The 25,268-nt window shown below is 55.7% G+C and overlaps 1 protein-coding gene and 1 long non-coding RNA gene across 2 annotated transcripts in view; one reads left to right on the forward strand and one right to left on the reverse strand.

Moving 5' to 3' along the window:
- SLC9A1 (solute carrier family 9 member A1) overlaps positions 1–25,268 on the forward strand; it is a 31,163-nt gene that overhangs the window by 2,682 nt on the left and 3,213 nt on the right. The window contains exons 2-6 of the mRNA XM_051637799.1: positions 21,122–21,582; positions 23,073–23,323; positions 23,798–24,015; positions 24,360–24,562; positions 25,025–25,114. Of these exons, the coding sequence (XP_051493759.1) occupies positions 21,122–21,582; positions 23,073–23,323; positions 23,798–24,015; positions 24,360–24,562; positions 25,025–25,114 (1,223 nt within the window). The remainder of the gene's footprint in view (positions 1–21,121; positions 21,583–23,072; positions 23,324–23,797; positions 24,016–24,359; positions 24,563–25,024; positions 25,115–25,268) is intronic.
- On the reverse strand, positions 13,254–14,205 carry LOC127393139 (uncharacterized). Its single transcript, XR_007891396.1, has 2 exons — positions 14,102–14,205; positions 13,254–13,590 (listed from the first exon to the last, which is right to left on the reverse strand). It is a non-coding gene; the product is annotated as an uncharacterized LOC127393139 (long non-coding RNA).

The following is a 25,268-nucleotide window of genomic DNA, read 5'->3' on the forward strand; positions in this document are numbered from 1 at the left end:
GAGACACACACAGCTCCAGCTTCCTAAACCCAGCGGGGTCTGGAGCATCCTGCTTCCATGTAAAGGGGAAAGGGAATGATGAGCAGAGCAGGAACCTCCAACACTTCCTCTCTCCCCCTCTCCTGTTAGTGTGCACTTACTGATGCATCGGGGTGACCCTGCAAACCCCCGAGGTGCAGAGGACAAACATCTTTTCTCCAAGAGAGGGAATTCCTGCAGCGTAGGCTTTGCCTCACAGCTTGGCACCTCCTGACTTCCCTTCCCTGGCTCCTCCTCCAGCCCAGGATGCCCCTTTGCTGGGTTGGGGCTGGTGGTTGAGCCACGTGTTGCTGCCAAAGGGAGAATCTCCAACCCCGTGAATGATTTCTGGGTGTCATCTGGTGCCAAAGGGAGAGTCTCCAACCCCGTGAATGATTTCTGGGTGTCATCTGGGTGACCACGCAGAGGAGCTCAGACGTGCATCCAGGGCTTTACTCTGGGCCAGGAGATGCAACCTGACCCTTGTCCTGTCGCTCGGTTTCACCTCAGACACTTCAGGCTTAAATGTGTCCCTCTGAGGTGATTGATCCTCTCTCCAGCAGCACTGACTGAGTTTGCTGGGGGAATCGAAAGTGTGAGCTGAGCCCTTCCCCTCTTGGTGCAGGGTTTGTAAAATGACTCAGAGGAGGTTGGTTCCTGGAAGATTCACCACTTGACAGGGGTGATTCTGACCCTTTCTGGGTCAGAAGGACATGTCACCCCAGTGCATCCTGCAGCCATGGGCTGTTCCTGCTTGGCTAATCCCCACAGAGAAGGGGAAGACAGGTGCTGGCTGCTTTACTTAATACTCAGGTGGTATTTTAAGACTGTGTAGGAGAAGAAGGGGTGAGGGGCAGCTACAGCCACACCTTCCCAAAGCCCCACCAGCACCATGCAGACCACACCTGGTGATGGTTTGACTTTGGCTGGAAAAGTAGAGAAGCCTTTGCTGCTGAGGGTTGGAAGCAGCTTTTGTCTCAACTTGTTGCATTGCTGCAGAAGGTCAGGCCTTCACCAGACATCCAAATCAGAAGCCCTCCGTGCCCATCTCCAAGGTTTTGTAAGGATGTTGTAAGGATTTCCTTCATGCTGTGCCCAAGGAGTTGTAGGGAAGGGCTGGGGAGTTTCCTGTCTCTGAGGACTGACCTTTTGGTTCACGGAGCTTCAGGAGACGTCGAGGGGAATTCAGGTTCTACTGTAAATACGTTTCCATTCCAGGGCAAAGGGAGGGAGTGAGTCAGGAATGTAAATACCCGAGTGTGGTTGGCAGGCCCTTTGCTGGCTGTGCAGACATGGGCCAGGGCCTGGTGGTCAGAGCTTTATTTACCCACCTTGGAGAAGAGCTGGGGTCACCCGTGTCTCCAAAGCACATCCCAGCCCTGCTTTCTGGAGCAGCAAAGCACAGCAGTCGTATTTCCACCCAGTACTGGGAGCTGCCTTCAACTGAGGAATAGTGTGGCCAGCAGGAGCAGGGAGGTGATCTTGCTGTGTTCGGTTTTGGGTCTCCTACTGCAGAAAGGACTGAGCTAGTGAGTGTGTCCAGAGAAGGGTCTGGAGCACAAGTCTTCCAAGGAGAAGCTGGGGGTGTCCAGCCTGGAGAAAAGGAGGCTGAGGGGAGACCTTTCATTCTACAGCTGCCTGAGAGGAGGTTGGAGCCAGATCAGTCTCTTCTCCAAGGAACAAGGGATAGGACAAGAGGGAATGGCCTCAAGTTGCCATGGGGAGGTTTAGTTTGGATGTTGGGAAGAATTTCTTCACCAAAGGGTTGTCAGGCCGAGGCTGCCCAGGGCAGTGGTGGAGTCACCATCCCTGGATGGATTTAAGATTTGTTTAGACACAGTACTGAGGGATATGGTTTAGGTAAGGACTTGTCAGTGTTGGGTTAATGGTTTTACTCGGTGATCTTGAAGGTCTTGGCTGGAGAGCCAAGGGAATTCTGTGTTTCTGTGACCCATGCCCTGCTGTCTGTCTGTGGGACTGTCTGTACCAAACTGCTCAACAGCATCTGAGACCTTCCCAAGCTCCTTGGAGTATCCCAGCCACCCCTCCCTGCATCTCAGGTGCTTAGCAGGGACTTGATTTCCCACGGAGATGGCTGGGGAGGGTCCCTGCAAGGCACTGCCCCACAGCTGAGCTCTCTGATGCCCAGTAGACACCAGCTCCCTGCCTGATCCCATGCTCCGCTCAGGGCTGGAGCCTGTAGCCATCACTGAGTCATTGCTCTGTCTCTTCTTCCCCCTTCCCAGCACTCAGCTTTTTCATCTGTCTGGGTCAGGGTTGGTGTCTGGGGGTGTCCCCCCCCCCTCCAGACTGTCTGACAGCAGCCAGTGCCCTTGCAGAAAAACCAGCACCTGTGTGCTGCTTGGGCTGGTGTAAAGCCAGCTGGGGGGGGAAGAGTCTGTGCTAAGTGAGCAGGAAGGGAACCCGAAGCCACAGGGAGTGGTGTGTTGTGTGGGGACACGCTGCTGCTGTTGGTTTGTTTTTTTTTTTGGGGGGGGTGTTGTTTGTTGACACAGGATGACCAGGCACGGGGCATCCCAGCGCCAGGCTCCGGTGGCAGCTCTTGCCTTTGGCCCCCGCCGCCCGTCCCCATCGCTGCTGGTGTCTGGGGAGGAACAAGATTAGGGAATTTCCTGCTGCCTGCAGGCTGGTGATAGGAGCTGGGAAGAGAGGAGCAAAACGTGACAGATGCAAGTGGGGTTGTGGAGCCTCTGGACACAACAGGGTGGCCCCCGCGCTCCAAGGAGCAAGGGACGGTTTCAGAGTTGCCAGATAAAGATTTTTAGAGGCTGGCAGCTGCACGTTGGCATTGAGATTTGGGTGCTGAAACACCTGGGTGCTTTTCAAATGCTTTTAGCAGCCCACGTCCCTCCCCTGAAACCAGGGCGCTCGGAGGAGCCACCCCAGAGGTGTCAGAGAGACCTGTGAGTCGAGGGACTTGAGGATTTGTTTGGGCGAGGGTGACGAGCAGGGTAGGAAACCTCTTGTGGTGGTGGCACAGGATGCAGGAGCTGGATCTTGAGACCAAATTCCTGAGACCTGTTTCTTGCCAGACATAGCAGAAACAGCCCAGAGCAAAGCCTCCAGCCTGAGGACACCAGGGCCACCTGCAAGGCTTGGAGAGGGGACAGCAAAGAAACATGTCACCCCAGCCTTCGTCATCGTGTTGGAAGTACGGGATGAGTGTGCTGGGGGTTGTCTCTGGTCCCCTCCTGCCACCACGAGGTTGGCTTCTCCTGGGTGCCACGCAGGGCTGTGTCAGCCTGGCTTCTCCAGGGACAGCCATCAGCAAAGCTTGGCTGGTGGGAAAAGCTGCCAGAGCTTTCCTGGGCCCTTTCATCTGGGACTGGTTGAGGATTCCCTGGCTGAGTCAGAGGGAACAACGTTTATCTTAAAACCTGTCCCAGCTCATTTGACATGTGAGCTGCAGACATCGAGGTGGTGGGTGGGCTGAGGGCACCCCAGACCATTCCCCCTTCTGGATCCATGAGCTGGTGGCTGTTCTGTAGGAGAGTTAAGGCTTGATGAAGAGCTCTCAGGAAAGGATTTTGAAATCCTGATGCAGCCGGGGCTGCAAAAGTGTAAATTGTCATGATAATGAATTTCAACACCTTCTCCAAATGCAGACTTGTTGCATTCCTGCTTCCTTGTGGAGGAATGAGCCAAAAACAAGCTGTGGTTTCCCTTTCTCTCTGCTTTACCATCTCAGAAAGAACAGCCAAAGCATTTTTTTTTACCTCCCTGGCCTACCCGTTCCTGGTGTCTGAGGAAAAAAACATCCAAACTGTTCCCTCCTTGGATCTGAGAAAGAAGCCATTAGGTTAATTAGGGCTGGAAGAGTGAAAAGTTCATGCTGGGAAATACAGGATGGTGATGGAGTGAGAAAAGCTGGACCTGTCTGTCGTGACAGCCCATACCTCCCTGGTGAGGCCCATGGCCATTAAAGCAGAATTACCCTCAGTTTGCAACTTTGCCCCCCACAGTGACCCTGCCACCTGCAGCAGTGCCCAGTTCTGCTCTCTGGACCTTGAGGCCACTCAGAAATTGAAGCTTTTGTTTCATCCCATTTATTAAGGAAGGTTTGGACACCCGGTGCTGGAAGTCAGGGATGGGCTGGTTTCCTGGACAGTCTGTGGGTGGAATTTGGGATGTGGGTGTCGACTTGCTGAGTCCTGCAATGCCCAGAGCCCAGACAGGTGCTGGTTTGGCTTTCTGGGACACACCATAAAGCCTTCTCACCTTCCCTGAGACCTCCAACAGAGCTGGGGTGGTTTGTGGGGTAGGAGCAGAACGTGCTGATATTTGGCCTTTTTGGGTCATGTCCTCCATCCCAAATAGCCCAGGCACTCAAGTGTGGCTCCTCCAGGACACCCAGAGGGGCTGGAGTCCCTTTGAGAATTAGTGAGGTGAAAAATGAGGAGGTTTGCCCTGCAATTAGTGTGGCTAAAGAGAGTCCTGTGGGGGTTGAGAATTACAGGTGGGAGAAGGGGAAACCAGGAGGTGGTGGAGGGAAGGGAAGAGGGTTGTTGTTTGGGTAAGCCTGTGGCACCAAGGGAAGGGAGCCAGAAGAGAGACAAACATCTCGATGGCTCTTGTTAAACCAGAAGCTCATTAGGCTTGCAAAAGAGCATTTCATTAACATAATCCTTTCCCTTTTCTCTCTTGCAAGTCCTGGGTTGTGGCTGTAGACTGTGGAGATGATGGGGGAGGTAAAACCTGTCCCAGGGTCGTGCAGGACTTGGTCCTTTCCTAGAGCATCGTTGGAGCTGCGGGTACTTCCAAAGCAAGCAATCATGCAGCTGAATTACTGCAGCTGCCTCGTAAACATTTAAATCCTTTTTATTCTTACTCTTTCGGGTCCCCAAGGCTTAATTTGTTCAAATAAAAACCGAAATCCACCTGGAATACTCTGTGAAAACACAGGCTGGCTGAGCAGAGGGAGCTGGGTTCATCTCTCCCCTGGCTCTGCTGGGCTACCTGCGGCGCCCGTGGTTTCTTCTCACCCCTCAGGGCTCAAAGCTGCTGCTGGAGCTTTGATCACAGCCTCAGTGTTGTGAAGTCTGGGCTGGCCAGCTTCAAAGGGAGCAGCAGAGGAGCTAGGAAGTTGTGGTGATGGTTTGACTTGGACCAACTATTGATGCTTGGTCCTCTCTGCGCCGGCCAATACATCGCCTTAGGCCAGTTGTACAATCACCATCTGTTCTACATGGTGTTTGAGATCTTGCTTATGTCTCTAATTTCCCATCGTCTTCCAGTTGTGTGTTAATTGAGGGATGGCTGTCTTGTCATGTTTTCTTCTGCTGCTCTTTCTTTGGGCAGTAGAACACTCATGTTGCTGCTTGGGAAGGAAGAAATGAAACTCAAAGCTCTGCGGGCAGGTGTGCACACACAGACTGCTGTGAGTTTCTCAGAAAAGGCAAGAACAAAGATTGATCCTGGCTTGGAGTGGAGCAATGAGAACAGATTTGGTGTTGTATCACCTTTGGTGTTGTGTCATCTTTGATGGTACATCACCCCATGGCTTCAGGTTCCTTCCCAAGCCAGCTTGACCCACGCACAGGATGGATTTGATGGGGACAGAAGTGACCAAAAGGCTCGTTTGAAGTTGGGGTGATGTCTGGAGATCCCTGAGTGGAAAGTTGGAGAATGCAGAGTACTTTTTGTAATCAGAAGAGAACAAATGCCTTTCCTTGGGTTGCCCAGGAGTGACTCATAAACGTCACAGCATCAATGGCCTTTGTCTCCAGAAAGTCGTAATAAAATCAACCCCGAGGGACAGCTCTTAAATTCCACTTGATAGAGAGTGCTGGTAGGGAAATAATTCCCCTCTCTCTCTCTCCCAAGCCTGCAGAGGCACGTTTGCAGAAGCAGGCTCCTTTTTGCAGCAGGTTTGTTGGAGTTTTTTCAGTGCTTGGCATTACCCTGCCTTGCGGAGTCACGACACGCTGAATCTTCATGATGTGTTTGGAGAGGAGGCAGCTTCTCACCCTGCTGCTGGAAATGTGAGCAGCACAAATGCCACAGGCACAAACTCACAGGATCACAGAACCCTTCTGGTTGGTAAAGACCTTTCAGATCAACCAGAACCCAATTCTACCAACCATTAACCCAACTCTACCAAGTGCAGTGTGTCAACCATCTCCCTCAGCATCACATCTACACGTCTCTCCAACACCTCCTGAGATGGGGATCCAACCACCTCCTGGGATAGGGATCCAGCCACCCCCCTGGGCAGCCTGGGCCAGTGTTTCATCACCCTTTCAGTGAAGTTTTTTCTAATATCTAACCCCCCACCTGGTGGAACTGAGCCCAGACTCGAGCATTCACAGGTCTTTACAAGAGAAGAGCAGGTGGATCCAGCCCTGCCAGTGCCTCAGTTTCCCTTGGGAGTGCTTTTCCCACGGCAGCCTCAGTCCCTGGGGGCTGCATTTTGCAACGTGTGGGCTCTTCTCCTGTCTGTGAAGTGCTGCATGGAGCAGAGAGCATCTGCTTCCCAGAGCACTTCTGTTAGCTTGGCTGGGTGTGAAATGGCTGGGGAAGGGGAGGACTGGAGGGCTGAAATGGAGTCTGATGGGGACAGCTCTCCAGCCCCCCAAGTGTCACCAGGTTGGGCTCATCCAAAGATGTTTCCACAAGCTGGCAGCTCCTGCCAAAAGCTGGGGAAGAGGTGAGGGGGACAGGGTGCTCACCTTTGGCTCTCGACCCGCTGCTGGCGTGTGCTGTGAGTGCTGCTGCTTTGTCTGGCCTTGCAAAGCCCGGTAGTAATCAGTGCTAATTGCAGTTACCTCCTCCCTCCAGTCCCGAGTGGAGACCAACAGGTTATTTCCTGAAAAGCTTTTGTTTGTCTTTCCTGCCCGTGTTCCCGGTAGGAAATCTGCCCTTCCTGGGAAGGGCGATTGGCATGGCCCTGCCTGGGGAGTTTGTCCATGGCCACCTTGGCCTGGCTCAGGTTTTACTCCTCCCCAGGCTCCCAGGGCCACCAGGAGCCACCTTCTAAATGCTGCACCATGTGGTTGAGGGCAAGGAGCTGGGAGAGCCACCACAGCCTTATTTGGGGTGAGCAGGTACCACCTCTTCACGTCTCCAGTGCTTCCTGTTCCAGAGCTGCTCAATCTCTGCATTAAAGAGCAGGAGCTTTAGCTCTGCTCCCTGCAGCGAGTGATTCAGGGGGGTGCAGAAATCCCCCAGCTGGAGGCAGACCTGCTGTGCTGACCCCTCCTAGCCCAGCAATCCATGGCATCCAGTGTTCCTTGCAGCCTCTGGAGCCATCTGGGGAGAGTGTGGCTGGTTGGCCATTGTATTTAGCCCCTTCCCTGAACCACGAGCAGTTTTTCTAGACCTTCTTATATCAGGTCTCCTCAAAATGCTCAAGTCCAGCTGCTCTCATGGTCCTGACGCTTTTCAAACCCAGATGAAGATGTTGTTACCCTGCAGAAAACTCAGTTGGCAGGAAGAGCCCAGCCTTGCTGGTTTGGCTGTGGGATGCACCCATCCAGAGATGGTGGAGAAGAGTCCAAATGGGTCTTGGAGCAACAGCAGCAGAAGCTTGCATGGCAGTCTGTCCCCGTACCAGTGTGCCCAGCTCCTGCTGGCTGAATCCCAGCTGCTGGTAAAGGTTCACGTGTTCCCACCTTAGAAAAACTGCATGTGGAGCCTGAAGGCCTTAAACAGGTTTGCTAATCTCAGCCTGTGGTTTGGGAGTGGCCTTGTATCCCTTAGAGGAATGTAGTCACCCAGTCAGTGGAGATCAGGGTTACTGGAGTACCCTGAAGTCACCAGACACCTTTTATAGCCAGCTTGGCATGTAGAGCCAAACCCTCAAAGCTCCTCCAGAGGAGGACGTTGAGGTTTGCAGCACCTGATCATGGGGCAGCTCTGGAGAGAGGTGGAGGATTGCTGCTCTGCTCACAGCTGGGTCTGGGAGAGGTTCCTTCCAGGTGGGATGGAACCAAGCCTTGAAGCTTCCCAAGTCATCACTCCTTGCTCCAGCAGCACCTTCTGTTGGCTCCGTGTTTTCATAGGCTCATGGAATGCCAGGTTGGAAGGGACATCAAAGATCATCTCTCCAATCTTTCTAGGCAATAACACAGTTTCAACGAGGTGGCCCAGCACCCTGTGCAGCTGTGTCCCAAAACTGTCCAAGGTGAGGAAATCCCCCACTTGCCTTGGGAGATGATCCCAGCGTCTGACTGTTCTCAGGGTAAGCATCTTTTCTTCTGGAGTCCAATTGGAATCCTCCCTGTTGAAAATGCTGCACCTGTTGGGTGACAGGCCAGAGCTCCACAGGTTTCTCAGTCTTTAAGAACAATTAGGTCTGTCCTGAGATCTGCTTTTCTTGAAGAGTGTCCTTGACTTTTCTCCTGATTGGAAGGAGAAGCATTATCTCAACACAGGAGTGGAAATGAGGAACTGCTGGGTTCTCACTCCAGCTCTAACACCATTCACCTGGGGACTTGGGCAAGTCCATTTAATGTTTTGTTGGGTTTGGTGTTTTTTTTTCTTGTTCTCTCTCATTGCCTTTTTACAGCTGAAAGGAAATTAATACCAGCTCTGTAAAAGACTCCCAATTGATCTGTTAATTTCTTGGGAGTGCTTTGGAGGTGAAATGAGGATACATGCCTTGGCTGCTTCGCTTCTCCCTGCTCTCAGAAAAAGAAAGGAGGAGTTTTCAGGTGTTTCTTGTAAATGCCTCTGTCCATGGGTTGCTGTCCTGGTGTGTTCCTGCTGTGCCTGGACAACTGATGCCATCCTCCCTGTCCTCCCTGGTGTGTTCAGCAGTGTTGTGTGTGGGATGGTGCAGGGGTCCTGCTGTGAATTACGTGGAGGAGCAAAGAGAATGGGCTTTTTCAGGCTTGCCTGGGAGTCACCAGTTGAATCAGAAGGGGGTGAGTCAGGGAGGCAGTGATCCCTCCTGCCTGCCCTGCCCTGCCTGTGAGGGCAGCTGCAACTGGCACTTCCCTGCCTGTTTTAGGGAGGGTTTCCTGGACTCTTGGGTGCTCCAGGGCAAGGCCAGCTCTGCAGGGAGGTGCTGGTTGGGCTGGAACCCTGGCCGGGCTGGTTCTTAAAGCTAAACTTGACTTAAACCTAAGCTTAAGGGGAAAGAAAGCACAAGTTGGAGTGGGGCTTTCGAGAACAAGCACGAGCTGGGGAGCAGGATGAGTCCCCTCCCCTCTGCCGTCCACACCAGCGCCGCAAGGAGCGTTTGCTGCAGGCTGCTCCACGCAGCACTGCAGAGCCAACTGTTGGGTTTGGGTTGATCTTAATTAATTAGTGTAATTGTTAGAGCTGGAAGGGGGAGGGTGAGAGAGCTCTCAGGCTGTCGCTGGCTCGCTTGGCTGACCAGACCTTCTGGGCCAGGGCAGCAAGTTGAACTGGGGGGGAATTGCTGCTGGCTGTTTGTCTGCAGAGCGGTGCGGTGGGTGGTGTGGCTGTTTGCTGCCTGGTTTGCAGAGCTGCAGGGAACACTGGGTGTTGGAGCGTGCAGAGATCTCAGAGAGCTTCCCTGGCCTGTCCTGTGCTGGCTGCTTGGGAATAGAGAGGGATAAAACCCCTTTGGAGGGGAGAAAAGGAGCAGCTCCTGCCCCCAGCATTGAGCTGGCGGAGCGAGCCCGCGCTGCGCCTGGCTTGGGCCCCACGGAGCACATCTCTCCTTATCGTTGGGAGTTCTCTTGCTCTGTGTAAACAGCTTGTTTGTAAGTGTATACAGCAGCTTTCTGCAAGGGGGGGTCCGCCCATCCTGGCAGGCTGATAGCCAGGGTGCCTGTGGATGATTCAGGGCTCCCCTTGCCCGGGCTGTCCAGGTCCCCCTCGCGCTGGGCAGCACTGCAGAGCTGCCATCAGCTCCCAGCACACCTGCAGCTCCCCGGGCTGCAGCACAGCATCCTCCTCCCCTGCCACCTTCCAGCAGAGAAAAAGAGCTTTTTTTTCCTTTGCCAAGGGGAGCGTTTTGCTTTTGGGGGGGGTTTGTGTGTGGGGGGATGTTGTCAGGGCAGTGGGGAGCTGGGCTCATCTGCATGCGGCTGGTGACTCCAGCTGGTGCAGGATGCAGTGATGCTTTGGTTGTGTTCCCCAGGCTGCTCCTCTTCTGGGGACTTTTCTGCATCTCCCAATCCAGCCCTGCACGTCAGGAACAACCTTGTGATTTCCAGCTCGTGCCTTCATCATCCTTGGGTATTTCTTAGCCCGTGGCTGGGAGGGGGCTGCTTCAGCAGGGCGTGAAGGTTGGAACCTCAGCATCCCTTGGGAGCCAGGCAGTGCCTGCCAGGCCTGGTACAGCCCTTGGTGGAGGTACCAGCCCCTGGAGGGGCTGAGCAAGAGCTCCCAGGGGAGGACAAAGCCCTGGCATCATTTAAGGCACATTCCTACATGATGTTGCTGCAGGCATTGAGTTATCAGAAGAGGTTTTGTCCTTGCCCTGCCGTGGCTGTTGCAGGGACCTGTGGGCTCAGCTCCTCCCCCTCTCTCCTCCCAGCTGGGTGGTGCTGGTGGTGGGTGCAGGGTGGGGAGCAGTGGTACCCACCTGCTCACCCTCCCCTGCCAAAATGGCTGGTTCAACAGCACGCTGGGCCCATTCCCATTATCACCAGTCCCCACCAGCATTGCTCATCCCAGCAGCTAAAATGCATGAACTGGCTCTAAGTGTCTGCTCCTTGAAAAGGCTCTGGGCATGAAACAGCCCAACCGTGTCCCCAAGACCAGCTCTGAGCTGTCCTTCTCCTCAGCCCCTTGACCTTGCAGAGCACTAGACCAGCATCCCTCCTCACTGGTGCCCTGGCATCCATCCCCTGTGTGCCCGGGGCATGGGCAGCTCTCAGCATCCTCCTGAGGAGGAAGGCTCTGGCTGCAGCTCATTCCCTGTTTGTCCTCTTCTGGGGTATGGACTTTGCTCCCCAGAGTTGGCCAGGGACCAGGGAGATGTGGGAAGGGCTGGTGCATGTCTGCTTTCTCCAGCTGCCTGGGGGCTGCAGGGTGACCAGACTCACCCCCCTTCCCATCAGAGGATTTTTTTGGGGCCCACCAGTGGGAACTGGTTACAAACTGCTCCTGGGAAGGATGGTGCAACTGGGAAACTGTCTGACATTGCAGCCCTGCTGCAACCCCCCTGCCAGCCCCTCCGGGCAGCGGAGATGTGGAGAAGCTGTCTGTCCTTCCCAGGGAGGGAGGGCTCTTCCCTGACTCCGTGATGCTGCGTTAGCAGGACTGACCACTTTTGCTAACGGGCTGTTCTTTGAGGGCTTGACCAAGCTGGTTTGCATGAGTCCTTGCAAGGTCTGCAAGGAGGGACTTTTTATAAGAGCATGGAGTGAGAGGACAAGGGGGGATGGATTGAAGCTGGCAGAGGGGAGATGGAGGTTGGACATGAGGAGGAGATTATGGAGTGTGAGGGTGGTGAGACCCTGGCCCAGGCTGCCCCATCCCTGGCAGTGTTGAAGGGCAGGTTGGATGGGGCTTGGAGCAACCTGGGCTGGTGGGAGGTGTCCCTGCACATGCAGGGGAGTTGGATCTAGATGATCTTTAAGGTCCCTTCCCACCCAAACCAGCCTGGGATGCTAAGCTGCAGCGAGGCTGTTGCACGCTGGTACCTGACAGTGTTTGCTTTTTGTTCTGCAGCTCTCAGGTTTTGACTCACTCATGGGCTGGCCCGATGCTATCAAGGCTGTTCTTATCTCCTGCAGAGCAGGCAGGGTGATGGCAGGTCACCTTCACATGCAACACTTGCCTCCCCGTGGGTGTTAGGGCTGAGTACAGGAGATGGAGTTGAGCTGGAGGCTGTACCAGGCACCTCTCGGGCTCCTATCTCAGGAAACTTGCCATTTGTTTGCAGTTTGGGGGAAAGAGAGAGGAAACAAGGGGCAATTCAGCAGCTGCCAGGTGGAACCCAGCTGTTGGAGCAAGGGCTGGAGGCGAGGGGCACAGTAAGGTCACACGACAGGAAAATCAAATCTGTACCTTTGGCAATTAGCAACGGGTCTTAATGGCTGTTGGTGGCAGCAACGTGACTTCTAGGGGCACTTTGGGCAATCCAGCTGAGGGCTGGGAGTTGGGCACAATGAGAGCCAGGCTGTGCTTGGCACCTTCTGTCAGGGTGGAGAGACCTTGGTGGGACGGGGATGGTGGGATGGGGCCTTTTTCCCCCTCCCCACTTGCATCCTGTGTGGATGTGCCCTGCTTAAACCAGACAAAATGGTTCCACTCCTCACTGTGTGCAGACTGGAAGTGTCTGGGGGCTGGATGCTGGTGGATTTTAAGCCCAGTCCTGTGCATCAGGCTGGTCACAGCCCCCTCCCCTTCTGAGGTGCAGGAGAGTGATCCCCAAAAATGAGGGCTGGGTGTTTTGCTTTTCCCTTCTCTCCCTGTGCTTGCTTTGCAGCCCAAGCCCAGGGTGAGGTTCAGGGGGGTGCCAGCTGTGTGGCCCCCGGGTGGTGTCTTCATTAACTCAGTGAGTCACACAAAAAGCAGTATCAATTAATTGCCTTCCTGCTTCTTGGCTTTTCTTCGTAATTAGCGACAAGAAAATAATGAGGCTTGAATGAAACATTTGGTTTGATCTGGAGGAAGTTGTGCTGCTTAGGAGCTCTTTCTGTACCTTTATCTTTAAAAATAAAATAAACAAAGCAGCCCACTTCTTGCCAGGAAATGTCATCCTGGGGAGGGGTGGGAATCCAAGCTTTTCCATTCTGAGCATTGAGGCCATTGGATGATGCTTTTAAAGGTTGTCCCAACCCACCCAAATTCATAGAACCATGGAATGGGTTGGGTTGGAAGGACCTTAAAGATCATCTAGATCCAACCCCCCTGCATGGGCAGGGACACCTCCCACCAGCCCAGGTTGCTCCAAGCCCCATCCAACCTGCCCTTCAACACTGCCAGGGATGGGGCAGCCACAGCTTCCCTGGGCAACCTGGGCCAGGCTCTCCCCACCCTCACACCCAAGAATTTCCTCTTCAACTCCTGCAACCAGCCCAAAGAGCAGGAGAACACTCAGGAGACACGGACCTGGGTTAAAACCCAGCTCCCTGGTGAAGCAGAAGAGGATTTGGCAAAGCCAAACCTGCTAAAGGGCCCTGCAGGAGCCATCCTGGTGGAGCTGCTGGATCCAGTGGGGTTGGAGCTGGTAGGGCTGGAAGTTCAGGGTAACCGGGGACGTCGGAGCTCACGAGACGCGATGGATGTAATTTAAGTATCGTGGTTTTCCCTCCTCCCCGTGCAGGGTGACATGAGCTGTGGCCTCGCTCTATTTTTAGGTGTAAATCACCAGCTCTTTAATTCCATTCTGGCAAGTTCAATTTTCATCCCCTTCCCTTGAGACTCCCCCATTACAACGGGTCTCGGCGCTGGTGCCGGGCACAGGCAGCTCTCTCTCCGTGCCCTGTCTTTGCAGGCAGCTCAATGGATCCTGCTCCATTTTCCAAGGAAGGTTCCACAGCAGGACAGAGACACACTCCCAGCAGCCACCAGAAAATCCCACTGGGCTTGTGCTGGAGGCCACCAGCAATCAGCAAAGCTTGGCTGATCTTTGGGCAACTGCAGCAGCGGCCGATGGGTGGGTGGGGGAAGAGAGAAATCCAAGGCCTTTTTTGGGAGGAAAGAGGAGAAATGGAGAGAAGCTGCAGCCAAAATCCAAGAGCCTGAGATTGGATTTTCCCCTGGGGGCCAGCTGCAAAATATTCTGTCCCTTTGTTGCCATTCTCCCAGGGATTTAACCCTGCCAGGGGCTTAGCCCCACGTCCTCCGCCCTCTTTCACCCCAAAATACAGAGTGTGAAGGCCAGTTCAGGGTGGTCTTGGTGCTTTGCAGACCCTAGAGCCTGGCCCAGCCCTCCCCCCTGCCAGGAGGTTCCTTCTAAGCTGAGAAAAAAACCAAGGGCTGGTGCTGAGTAACGGCTTTGCAAATGTCTTGTCCCCGTGGCTGGTGACACGGTGGTGACTTTGTGGCTCATCCAGCAAAGCACCCATGTTGTCAGGGCTCTCCATGGGCCCCCGGGGAGCGTGGGAAGGTGTCTGCACCCTCCTGCATCCCTCCCTGCTGGCTTGGTGGGTTTGGTGACCATGAGGGGCTGCCCCCCCCCCCCCGTATGGCCCACCTGGAACCTGCCAGCCTGGTGTCCTGAAGGGTTAAAGTGGCCTTTGGAGGGGCCCTGGTCCTGCTGAGCCACGTGTGTGTCCTCCAGCCCTTGCTGTCTGCAGTGTCCTTCAGAAGGGCAGCCCTTCTGAGCATGCCTGCTCCCCTCACTGCCTCCTTCCCAGCCCCCTGCCTCCTCCCAGGGCTTTTCCAGCACTCTCCCCACCCAAGCCACCCCCCCCCCCCCCCATCCCAAACAAGCACCCATGGGTCCAGCAAGCATCACCCAAGGGGGCTTCAACACCCCCACACCCAAGCTAACCCCTCCTCTGCCTCCTTGCAGAAAAAAGAATAATTCACCCAGGGGCTGGAAGAGCTGCTGAATCCCTGGTGAATAATCATGGTGTGATTTCTCTCTCGGGGCTGCTGCTCTGATAAACTGGGGAGGCCTGGCAGGATGGGGGGGTTTCTGTAACCCCTCTGGTTTCTCCTGCCTCCTCTCAGCGAGCAGGCATCTTCCTGGGAGCAGCCTGGCTTTCCTGCAACTCTCCCATGCGTGGGAAGCTGGGATGAAGCCTCAGGAGCATCCTACTTAACCCTGGAGGTGCTGAGCCCTCCCTGCCAGGCTGGCTCCTCCATCCCTCCTTCCTCCCCGCTCACCCGGCACCAAATCAAGCCAAGCCAGTGTGGGAAGAGGGTTTTCTTCCCTCCTCCTTCATGTTTCTTTTCCTCCTGGGAAAGGAGGGAACATTAACCCCAGCCCAGTCCAGCTGGCAGCTGGGGGAGGATGTGCTGGCTCATGGCAATCCCAGTTGCAGGGACTGGCTTGTGGTGGCACTGGGGGCTTGTGGGACCTCATAGTGCTGGTCCCCAGAGCCAGCGTTGGCATAATGTATATTTTATAGATATAAATACATTTAAACTTGTATTTCTTCTCTAGCCCCTCCTAACACCAGTATTTCTCAGGGCCACAGAGCTCTTACAGCTCCAGCTCCTGAACATCTCAACACTTAAAGGAATGATTTAAGACCCTGGTTTTTGTTGATTGCAGTAAACGCAGCGTGGCAGGTGGACTTCCAGGAGGATGGATCTGTATGAAGTTTAAGATCTACAAGGACTTGGAGTGAGAGGACAAGGGGGATGGATGAAAACTGGCAGAGGGGAGGTGGAGGTTGGACATGAGGAGGAAATTCTTGGGTGTGAGGGTGGTGAGAGCCTGGCCCAGGTTGGCCAGGGAAGCTGTGGCTGCCCCATCCCTGGCAGTGTTGAAGGGCAGGTTGGATGGGGCTTGGAGCAACCTGGGCTGGTGGGAGGTGTCCCTGCCCATGCAGGGGTTGGAACCGGATGATCTTTAAGGTCCCTTCCAACCCAAACCAGTCTGGGATTCTGTGAAAGTCCCTGCAGTAGGAGCCAGGCTGGGAGGTGTAGTCATCTCCCAGATCTGGCCTGGAGCAGGGAAGTGTGTGAAGGCTTCTCCTCCTTTCCTTCATCATAAGTGTTCTTTTGAAGTGGTTGATGAAGATGTTATTAAAATGTTCTTTCCTCCCTGCTTTGAGAGAGGTCTTGTGAATTCAGGGAGTGCTGCCAGAGCTCTGACTAAGCCTGACCTTGACTCCTGGGCCATATGGAGCAGTATTGCAGTGCTCAGGGTGATGGGAGGGCATTTCTCTGGGTGGGACAGGGCAATGTCATCAGGCAGGGACAGAGGGGACCTTACATATGCTGTAGGACATGGTGTCTGTGGTACTTTGGACTTTCTGCTGTGGGATGAGGCTGGTCTGAGCCAAGGCTCAGCTTGGGCTGAGCTCTAGTTGCACCAGGGGAGGTTTAGATTGGAGATGAGAAGAAATGTTATTAACTGAAAGGGTAATGAAACACTGGCCCAGGCTGCCCAAGGAGGTGGTTGGGTCACCAATCCCTGGAGATGGTTTAAAGCTGTGTAGATGTGGTGCTGAGGGACATGGTTTAAGCTCTGCTTTTGTTTGAGTTGGTTAATGCTTGGTAGAGTTGGGTTCTGGTCGGACTTGATGATCTGAAAGGTCTTTTCCAACCGGAATGGCTCCAAGATTCTGTCACTCTGCAGGGGGTTGCCCCTGCTCCCTTTTGCTGTAGGTTCCCAGCACCAAAACCTCCTCAAGGGCTGCTGTGGGATTGAGAGCTGCAGCTCATCCCCTTCGGACCTCGAGAGAAGGTTTCCAGGGTGCTGTGAGCAGCTCAGGGCACAGACATCACCCTCTTTTAGCCACCATGCAAGAAGCAGCATCACCTCAGGCAAACCCTCCTGTGGGACCCAGCTGGTTTTGACAGCAGCTTTCCCCTGGCATGGGGAAGCTGGGTTGGGTGCCCAGCACCCTTCCCTCCATCTCCTTTCCCTCCCTGTCCCTTCAGGCTCTTCCTGCTCAGGCTGAGGATGAAGGCAGATCAGATCTGGTGGGTTTTTGAGTCAAAGGAGCAGACTCTTTTGGATGGAGCTTATATAATACCAGGTCCCTGCACTGGGGCTGCAGTAACCCAGATACAGCCCAGGGAGGAAAAAAAAACAACCCACATGTAGGTCAGAGTCTTTCCCAAACCCTTTGGTTGGGAGTAAATATTTAGGTGGCACTGCAGCCACCAGCAGCCAGGGGCTTGGGAGGAGCTGCCCAGCTCCCCCTTGGTGGGATGGGGATGGACCTTTAGCAGCTGAAATGAGGGACCTCGTGTTTGCTGGGGTGAGAACAGGTCCTTGCCAAGGCTGAAGGTGGTTGGTTGTGCTCAAACATCTTTGTTCAGCTTCCCCAGCCTCTGAAATAAAAGCCCCAAGGGGAGAAAAAAATCACCTGCCTGGCTGCAAAATCCCACAGGTACCAGTGGTTCTTGGTGCTGGAGGAAAATTCCTGGTCTTGCCTCCTGCTTCTGGATGGAGATGGCCCCGTGCAGTGTCCTGGCACTGAAGTGGAGACAGTCAGTGCTCAGGAGCTGCAGAGCAAAATTTTGCAGCACAGGCAGGGCCTTGCAAAGGTTTTCCTTGCCCCAAAACTCTTCAGTTTGATGGATTGTGATTTCCTTCTGTCCTTCAAGTGCAGTTAAGACTGGAAAGAGAGACCCCAGCTCCTTTCTGCTGTAACCCACAGCAGAGCTGACCACCAGAGAGTGCTCCCACCGTTGGCCTTGCTGGGCCACAAACAGGCTGGCATGCTTGATGTGGTCAAGGAACCAGTTTCATTAACTTGTGGAGTTCCTTTTCCTTGTTTGTTCAACCTCCCAGGGTTGCTGCTTGTTCAACTGCTCTGGCTTCTCGTGGTTTCGGGGCCGCTGGTCGAGGAGCTGCTCCCATGGAGTTTGTTTTCCAGAGGAAGAAGCTCAGGTGGCTGTGGGTGCCTCCTGCTGGTGGGTTGGGGATGGAAAACCAGGAAAACGGGGTTTTGGGGAACTTCCCTCTGGGTGGGCTTCAAGAAAACCATCAGAAAACCCAGGGAGGGGAAGAGCTGCTGCGTGTGCTCGCCTGCCTGTTCCTGCGCGTCCCTGCTCCTCCTCTGGGTGCAGAGGTGGTGGGCACCACCCTGCCTTGTCCCCTCTGCTCCCGTGACACTTGTTTGTGCAGGGTGTCCTGGCAGCAGCCTGCTGGGAGGCTGGGATTCCTGGTGCAATCCCTGTCTCTCCATCAGTGCTCCTGGCTCCGTCCCGAGCATCTGGAGCCCTCCTGGCCAGGGAGACCTCTCGGGCGCTGCTCTTCTCCTGCCACAAAAAAGCACGTGCAGAGCAAAAAATGAAGGAGCATTTTGGGTCTTGCTGTGCCCACCCTGCCTCCCTCCTCATCCCAGCTCTGTGGTGGCAGAGGATTCGGTCCCAGTTTGCAGCAGGGCCACCAGGTCTGGGGACAGGGGGTGGCACCAGGAGGTGCCCGGGCAGGTGGGTGGCACAGCCAAGGTGTGCAAATCACCCTTTACCAAGGCAGCCAGGAACAGGGGGGCTGTTAAGGGGTTATTAAGGCTTATTAATATTATTAAGTCTCTTGTCAAGACTTATTCCCCTGGATGTGCCCTTGGCCTGTGATCTGAGCAACCTGGTCTGGTGGGAGGTGTCCCTGCCCACGCTTGGGGGGGTTGGATCTAGAGGATCTTGCAGGTCCCTTCCAACCCAAACCATCCCATGATTCATACTTTTATCCTCATCATCCTGCCACAGCCTCCCTCATCCTCTGGGAGAGAAATTCAGGTATGAAACTGGGCTCAGGCTGGTTCACCCCTGCCTGGCATCACCCCCGTGGTGAGAACATTTCTTCCCATTAATCCCCCCACCCCAGAGCAGGATCCCAGCACCAGTTCGGAACTGGGGAGCTTTTGAGTGCTCTAAAAATACAGAGCAGGGAAAGCAGGGAGCAAAAAAATGCCTGAGATACAGTGAAATCAAAGGCATAATTAACATGCAGCCCATGTGAGTGTATTTTTAGGGCCCTACAAAAAGGCTCTAAAACACTGAATTCACATCAGCACGCGAGCGTTCCAGTTTAATGGGATCCTGGGGCCTGTGGGGAAGGAGGGAGAGCTGAGTAATTGTCAGTGTTTGTGTTTTATTCATGATTGAACATACTTAGTGAGCAAAAACTGCTTTTGCTGCTGGCTTCTTGCTGCTTGGGTGGCTTTAAACCTGGTTCCAGCCAGGGCTGGTACACGCTGAGATGGACAGTTTCCCTCTGTGCTGGAAGGGCCAGTTATTCCCAGTATTTGCATGAGCTGGGCTAGGAAAAGGGTTTGTCATAGAATCAGAGAATCCCAGACTGGTTTGGGTTGGAAGGGACCTTAAAGTTAACCCAGTCCCAACCCCCTGCATGGGCAGGGACACCTCCCACCAGCCCAGGTTGCTCCAAGCCCCATCCAACCTGCCCTTCAACACTGCCAGGGATGGGGCAGCCACAGCTTCTTTCTACCATAAGTCTTCTTGAAGCTTTTTTCCACCTCTGCTCTGATGGGGAGCTCCGTTCCAGGGCTGCCTTGGGATGCTCAAGAGCTCATCTGGGCTCCAGGGAGGGATCAGAGAGAGAAGAAAAATCCCATGGGGGTAAATCAGGAAGCACATCCAGCCCCGGGCGGTCCTGGATACTGGGAGAAAACTTGGATGCTTCCCATCTCCTCCTGGCTTCCCCTGGTGCCTGGGGGCCACGGGGTGGTTTGCTCAGAGGTTGGTGTTGCTGTGGCAAAGCCAAGATACAAACCAGGCTCCTTTCCCCAGCACCCGGGACCCACCAGAGCCACCCAGGTGCTGCCGGAATGGGCCTTGGGTGTGATGAATCCTCCAGCCTCAGCAGGGCTGGGCTCCCCCACACCAGAGGCAGCACCCACAGCTCAGGTAACAATTTCAAGTCTAATCCTGCCCTTGGGGAGCTGTGCCCGGGGCTGGTAGCTGGCTCACTGTCCATCCTTGGGGACTGGTTGTGGAAGCGACTGCTTTTCCCATCGGAGCTCGTGCGGCGCCTTCTCCTCTCGGCCACGCAGGTGGAGGAGGGATGAGCCAGCACCAGGGCACAGATGTGGTCCCTGCAGGCTGGGTGAGGGGGGGCAGGGGGGTTCAGCTCACCAGCAGGGTGGTGGCTCATCCCAGAGGGGTGGGTTCTTTTTCATCTGTTGTGAAATGATGAAAAGATGGCACAGCCGCCCGGCCGGAAGGAACGGAGGAACATGGGATGCCAAGGCAGGGTTCCTTGTTTTAAAGCTCTTCCCTTGCCAAGGAACAAATGTGTCGTGCTTCAAAATAATAATTATAAAACCTGGGAAAGGATCCAGGGAACCCAAAACCCTTCTGTGGGGGTGGGTGTGTTGGCTGAAGCTTCAGTTGGCATCGTGCTGCCTGCCCGACGTGGCAGGGAGATGCCCACGTTGCTGGAGCTGGGGGTGGGGGATGGATGTCACCCCAGCAGGTCCCAGCTGGCTCAGGGATCTGTCTTTAGGGTCATGTTCCTTCATACCTTGCACCCCCAGGAATAGCCCAGCACCCCAAGGTTGTGTCCTGCCCCACTCTGTGCCCCTGGAGCAGCTCGGGGAAGGTAGGAGTTGCTGCAACCAGGCTTAGGAAACCTCCCAGCTTGTTCCTGAAGCTCCAGTATCATCCTCAAACCTGCTGAGCACCAGGTCCCCTCCCTGTCCTCTCCATAGGGGACACCCAGGGGTGGGCAACGTGCTGGTGCTGCTGCCAGTGCCTGGCACAGGGTGTGCCTGGGTGGGCAGGCTCCGTCTGACGGGAGGGAAGTGCCAGCGCCCACGGGGACGAGCAGCTGCCGTGGGAGGAGCTGGAGCCACCAACAGCTCGTGCTGAGAGCTGCCTGTGCTGCAGGTGGTTGTCACGGGGGCCTGGGGGTCCCCTGAGACACCCTGAGGGTGGCTGGTGCCTGGTGGGCTGGGATGTGTTGTTATCTTCTGGCCTGAGGTCAAGGGATGTTGTGTCAACCGGGTCCGGGGCTGCATCAAAAGAAGTGTGGCCAGAAGGTCAAGGGAGGGGATTGTCCCCTCTGCTCTGCTCTGGGGATACCCCCTGGAGAGCTGTGTCCAGCTCTGGAGCCCCAACACAGGAAGGACATGGAGCTCCTGGAGAGAGTCCAGAGGCCACAGAGATGATCCAAGGGCTGGAGCAGCTCTGCTCTGGAGACAGGCTGGGAGAGTTGGGGGTGTTGGAATAGACTGCCCAGGGAAGCTGTGGCTGCCCCATCCCTGGCAGTGTTGAAGGGCAGGTTGGATGGGGCTTGGAGCAGCCTGGGCTGGTGGGAGGTGTCCCTGCCCATGCAGGGGGTTGGATCTAGATGATCTTTAAGGTCCCTTCCAACCCCAACCATTCCATGACTCTGTGATACGTGGGCCTGGGGAAGCTGCACTTCCCACTTCACAGCTTGGGAGCGTGGGGAAGAAGAGGGTTAGGAGGGGAAACTGAGGCACACAATGAGCAAATGTTCCTGAGGAGTGCAGGGAGGGCTGAGAACTGCCCCCTGGCTCTCTCAGGTGTGTCCTCCTGCAGAGAACATCCACCAGTTGCACAGCTAATCCATGTCTTGCTCTGTCTTCCTCCTCCCCAGGCTTCCACGTGATCCCTTCAGTGTCCAGCATTGTCCCCGAGAGCTGCCTGCTCATCGTGGTGGGCCTGTTGGTCGGGGGGCTCATCAAAGGGGTGGGTGAAAAGCCTCCCATCCTCAATTCAGACATCTTCTTCCTCTTCCTCCTCCCACCCATCATCTTGGATGCTGGCTACTTCCTCCCTTTACGCCAATTCACCGAGAACTTGGGCACCATCCTCATCTTCGCCGTGGTGGGGACCCTCTGGAATGCCTTCTTCTTGGGTGGCTTGATGTACGCCGTGTGCCAGCTGGGTGGCCCTGGCCTGAACCACATTGGCCTCTTGGCCAACCTGCTGTTTGGCAGCATCATCTCGGCCGTGGACCCGGTGGCTGTTCTGGCTGTTTTTGAGGAGATCCACATCAACGAGCTGCTCCACATCTTGGTCTTCGGGGAGTCCCTTCTGAACGACGCCGTCACGGTGGTAAGTGGGTGTTGGGGGAGGGATCAACCAAGGGGTTGGAGCATCTCGGGGTGGTGGCCCCAAGGTTGGCAGCTGTGCATCCAGCCCCGTGGGCCTCCTGCCAGCCAAGCTGCAGCAGCTCCGCTTGCTCCTCACCATCCTCAGGTGCAGAAGCTCAAAACAGTGACTCCAGGCACTGCAGGGGGACATGTTTTACTGGGCAGTTTGGGGAGGGCAGGAGCACGTGTCCAGCCAGATGTCACCTCAGGCTGGAGAGCAGGACTGTGGCCAGTGCCTCAGTTTCCTGGGAATCTGCTCTCCTGGAGGAAGTTCTGCCCTCCTGCTCGTGGCCTGTCCCACCAGGGAAGGAGCGTGGAGGGGCTGGGTCAGGCAGTGCTGCCAGAGCTGCTGCTCCCTCCTGTCTCCTTCCTCACGTGGTCTTCCCCACTGTGCCCCCCCAGCTGCAGCACCGAGGAGGTGGGAGGACAGGGCATGGCCAGCTGTGACAAGGGCAGAGCCACGGGGCTGGAGTCCCACCCGGCTCACCCCTCAGCCCCCGTCTTTGAGCAGCAGCTTCAAAATGGAACCTTTAGGAGGGGCCAGGCCACCCCATTCTGGGAGCATGCCATTTCCAGAGGACATCTGTGTTCCAGGTGCTGGCTGTCAGCACGGCCTCCTCTCCTCTGCAGAGCTGACCTCTACCATTTCTTCCAACCCATCTCTTTTTCCTGGCTCTTCTCCCACATCCCAGCTGTCCACTGCGGAGCTGGCAGCTCAGCGTGCTGCAGAGCCTGAGGAGGAACATGCTGTCCCACCACAGAACTTTTCTCAGGCTCTTCTCCCCCCGTTTAACCAGAGGGGCTCCCTGCAGGGCCTGTGTCCTCATTCCCATCCCTAGGGAATGCTTTTGTCTCCTGCTGTCCCAGGACCTGGCAGGCTGGAGGTGGCACCTCACTGCCCACAGGTGCTGCCATCCCTGCAGGGTTCCCTGAAGCCCATTTCCCATCCTGACGTGGCTTGAAGGTCTCTCCAGTACATGTGTCTGGAGGTGGGAGAAGGTGACACAGCCCGGGGTTGGCTCCTCCTGTGAGGTTGCCCAAAGCTGCATGAAAGGCTTGGGCTGTTCTCTGAGCAGATGTTTGGCTTTTTCTCTCCATGCAACATCTCCCAGCCTGGATCTGTCCTGACCTTCTTGTTGGGAACCAGGAACAGTCTCTGGCTGGTTCAGACCTTGACCTAATCACCTCCTGGGATGGTAGTTGGGGCTGGGAGCAGAGCTGTCCCAGACACATCTCGATGGCACCATGAGCCACAGAGGACAGGGAGCTGGTCCCTGTGGGTCTTGGCACCTCCCACAGAATCACCAAGGCTGGAGAAGACCTTTAAGATCATCAAGTCCAGCCTATGAGCCCTGGCTCCTTTTTCTTCTGCTCCCCTGGGATGGTCCCTGAGCAGGTCTCCTCCAGCCAGCAGTGCAGTTTCAACCCCCCTCTCTCCCTCCTCCCTCCCAGGTCCTCTACCACCTCTTCGAGGAGTTTGCCACCTTCGAGCAGGTGACCATCATCGACATCCTCCTCGGCTTCTTCAGCTTCTTCGTGGTGTCCCTGGGCGGTGTCTTCGTGGGGGTCATTTACGGGGTGATCACTGCCTTCACCTCCCGCTTCACCTCCCACATCAGGGTCATCGAGCCCCTCTTCGTCTTCCTCTACAGCTACATGGCCTACCTCTCTGCTGAGCTCTTCCACCTCTCGGGCATCATGGCGTGAGTTGGGGCACGGCTGGGTTGGAGATCCCCCCCACTCTCCTTGTCCCCAAGACCATCTGGAGGATTTGCTCTGGTGGCCACCACAGCCCTCTGGCTGGCCCAGCACGGCCAGGACGTGCCCAGTGAGGGCCAGAGGTGGCTTTAGGCTGGGAGACGTAGGGAGGCAGGTGAGGGAAGTGACTCCCTTGGGTTGTCCCACAGATCTCAGGGCACTGGCAGCTTGTTGTCCTGGTCAGTGGGATCTGCTGAGCGCTCAAAGTGACCTGGTCTTGTGTTGCCTGGCCCTGGTGCTCACTCCTGCCCTCCAGGGGGAAGGAGAAACCTCGTGTTGCCTTCTCTGGGGGCCCTGAATAACTGTTGGTGTCTCACAAGCCTGAGGTTTGGTACCAGAGCACAAACCTGCTGCAGGCCCAGGGGTTGGGGCTGTCCCCGTGTCCCCATGGCTGCTGAGTGCCCTGACCTTGCCCGTAGGCTCATCGCCTCCGGCGTGGTCATGCGGCCCTACGTGGAAGCCAACATCTCCCACAAGTCCCACACCACCATCAAGTATTTCCTGAAGATGTGGAGCAGTGTGAGCGAGACCCTCATCTTCATCTTCCTGGGTGTCTCCACCGTGGCTGGCCACCACTACTGGAACTGGACCTTTGTCATCAGCACGCTGCTCTTCTGCCTCATCGCCAGAGTCTTAGGTGAGGTGTCAGTGTGGTGGCAAAGTCCCTGGGGATGGTCCTGGGCAACTCTGGGGGCCACAAGGCCCAAGTTTGCCTTGCTGGGGAGACTGGAGTTGACTGGGTGCTCCACCACGGGCATCAACCTTGCTGGTGGTTGGCCTTGTGGGGAGATGAGGCCGAGTTTGTGCTAAACATGGGGTGGAGCTGGTGAGGGGTGTTGGGATGAGCGAGCAGGACACCACCCACCTGTGCCCATGGCCCTGAGGGGTTGACACTGCAAGCTGGGCTCCTGGGGAGGACTTTCAGGGCTGGAGGGCATCCTTCACTGTCCGTTCACACGAGGCCCTGCCCTGCTCCCCCAGGAGTCCTGGTCCTCACCTGGTTCATCAACAAGTTCCGAATTGTGAAGCTGACACCCAAGGACCAGTTCATCATCGCCTACGGGGGCCTGCGAGGAGCCATCGCCTTCTCCCTCTGCTACCTCCTGGACTACAGGCACTTTGGGATGAGGGACATGTTCCTCACAGCCATCATCACCGTCATCTTCTTCACAGTCTTTGTGCAGGTTGGTGGGATGCAGGTGGTGACAGAAAAGAGGGTTATTTAGTGAGATGCATCGAGTCGTGGAATCATTTTGGTTGGAAAAGGCCTTTAAGATCATCCAGTCCAAGTGTTCCCCCAGCCCTGCCAAGGCCACCACTGCCCCATGTCCCTCAGCACCACATCTACACGGCTTGGGAACCCCTCCAGGGATGGGGACTCCTCCCCTGCCTTGGGCAGCCTGGGCCAGGGCCTGACAACCCTTTCCAGGAAGAAATAGTTCCCAAGATGCAGTCTAAATGTGTGCGTGGAGAGTGAGGAGCGTGTCCCCATCTTCCATCCCTGGCCCTGTCACTGTCCCCCTTCTCCAACATCTCCAGAGGCTGCCAGGTGACACCAGCAGTGGGGAGCCCTGGGCTTTGTCTGTGCCAAACCCACCCCTCTCTGCTTTGAGGGGACCTCTGACCCCCCCCTCCCCGTTCCCTAGGGCATGACCATCCGGCCCTTGGTGGACCTGCTGGCCGTGAAGAAGAAGCAAGAGACAAAACGTTCCATCAACGAAGAGATCCACACGCAGGTAACCACCACACCCGGCCGTAGCTCTCTGCTCTCTCTGCTTCTGCCACCTCCACCGCTGTCCCCGGGAGGGTGCACAGAGCGGGACCTGCCCCTAAATCCGGGCCCAAGGTAAGGGGGGGCAGAACGAGGCCTCGCCCCCTTCTGTGTGTCCA

The sequence above is a fragment of the Apus apus genome, chromosome 21 (assembly GCF_020740795.1).
Source record: "Apus apus isolate bApuApu2 chromosome 21, bApuApu2.pri.cur, whole genome shotgun sequence".
In the NCBI taxonomy this organism is placed as follows: Eukaryota; Metazoa; Chordata; class Aves; order Apodiformes; family Apodidae; genus Apus; species Apus apus.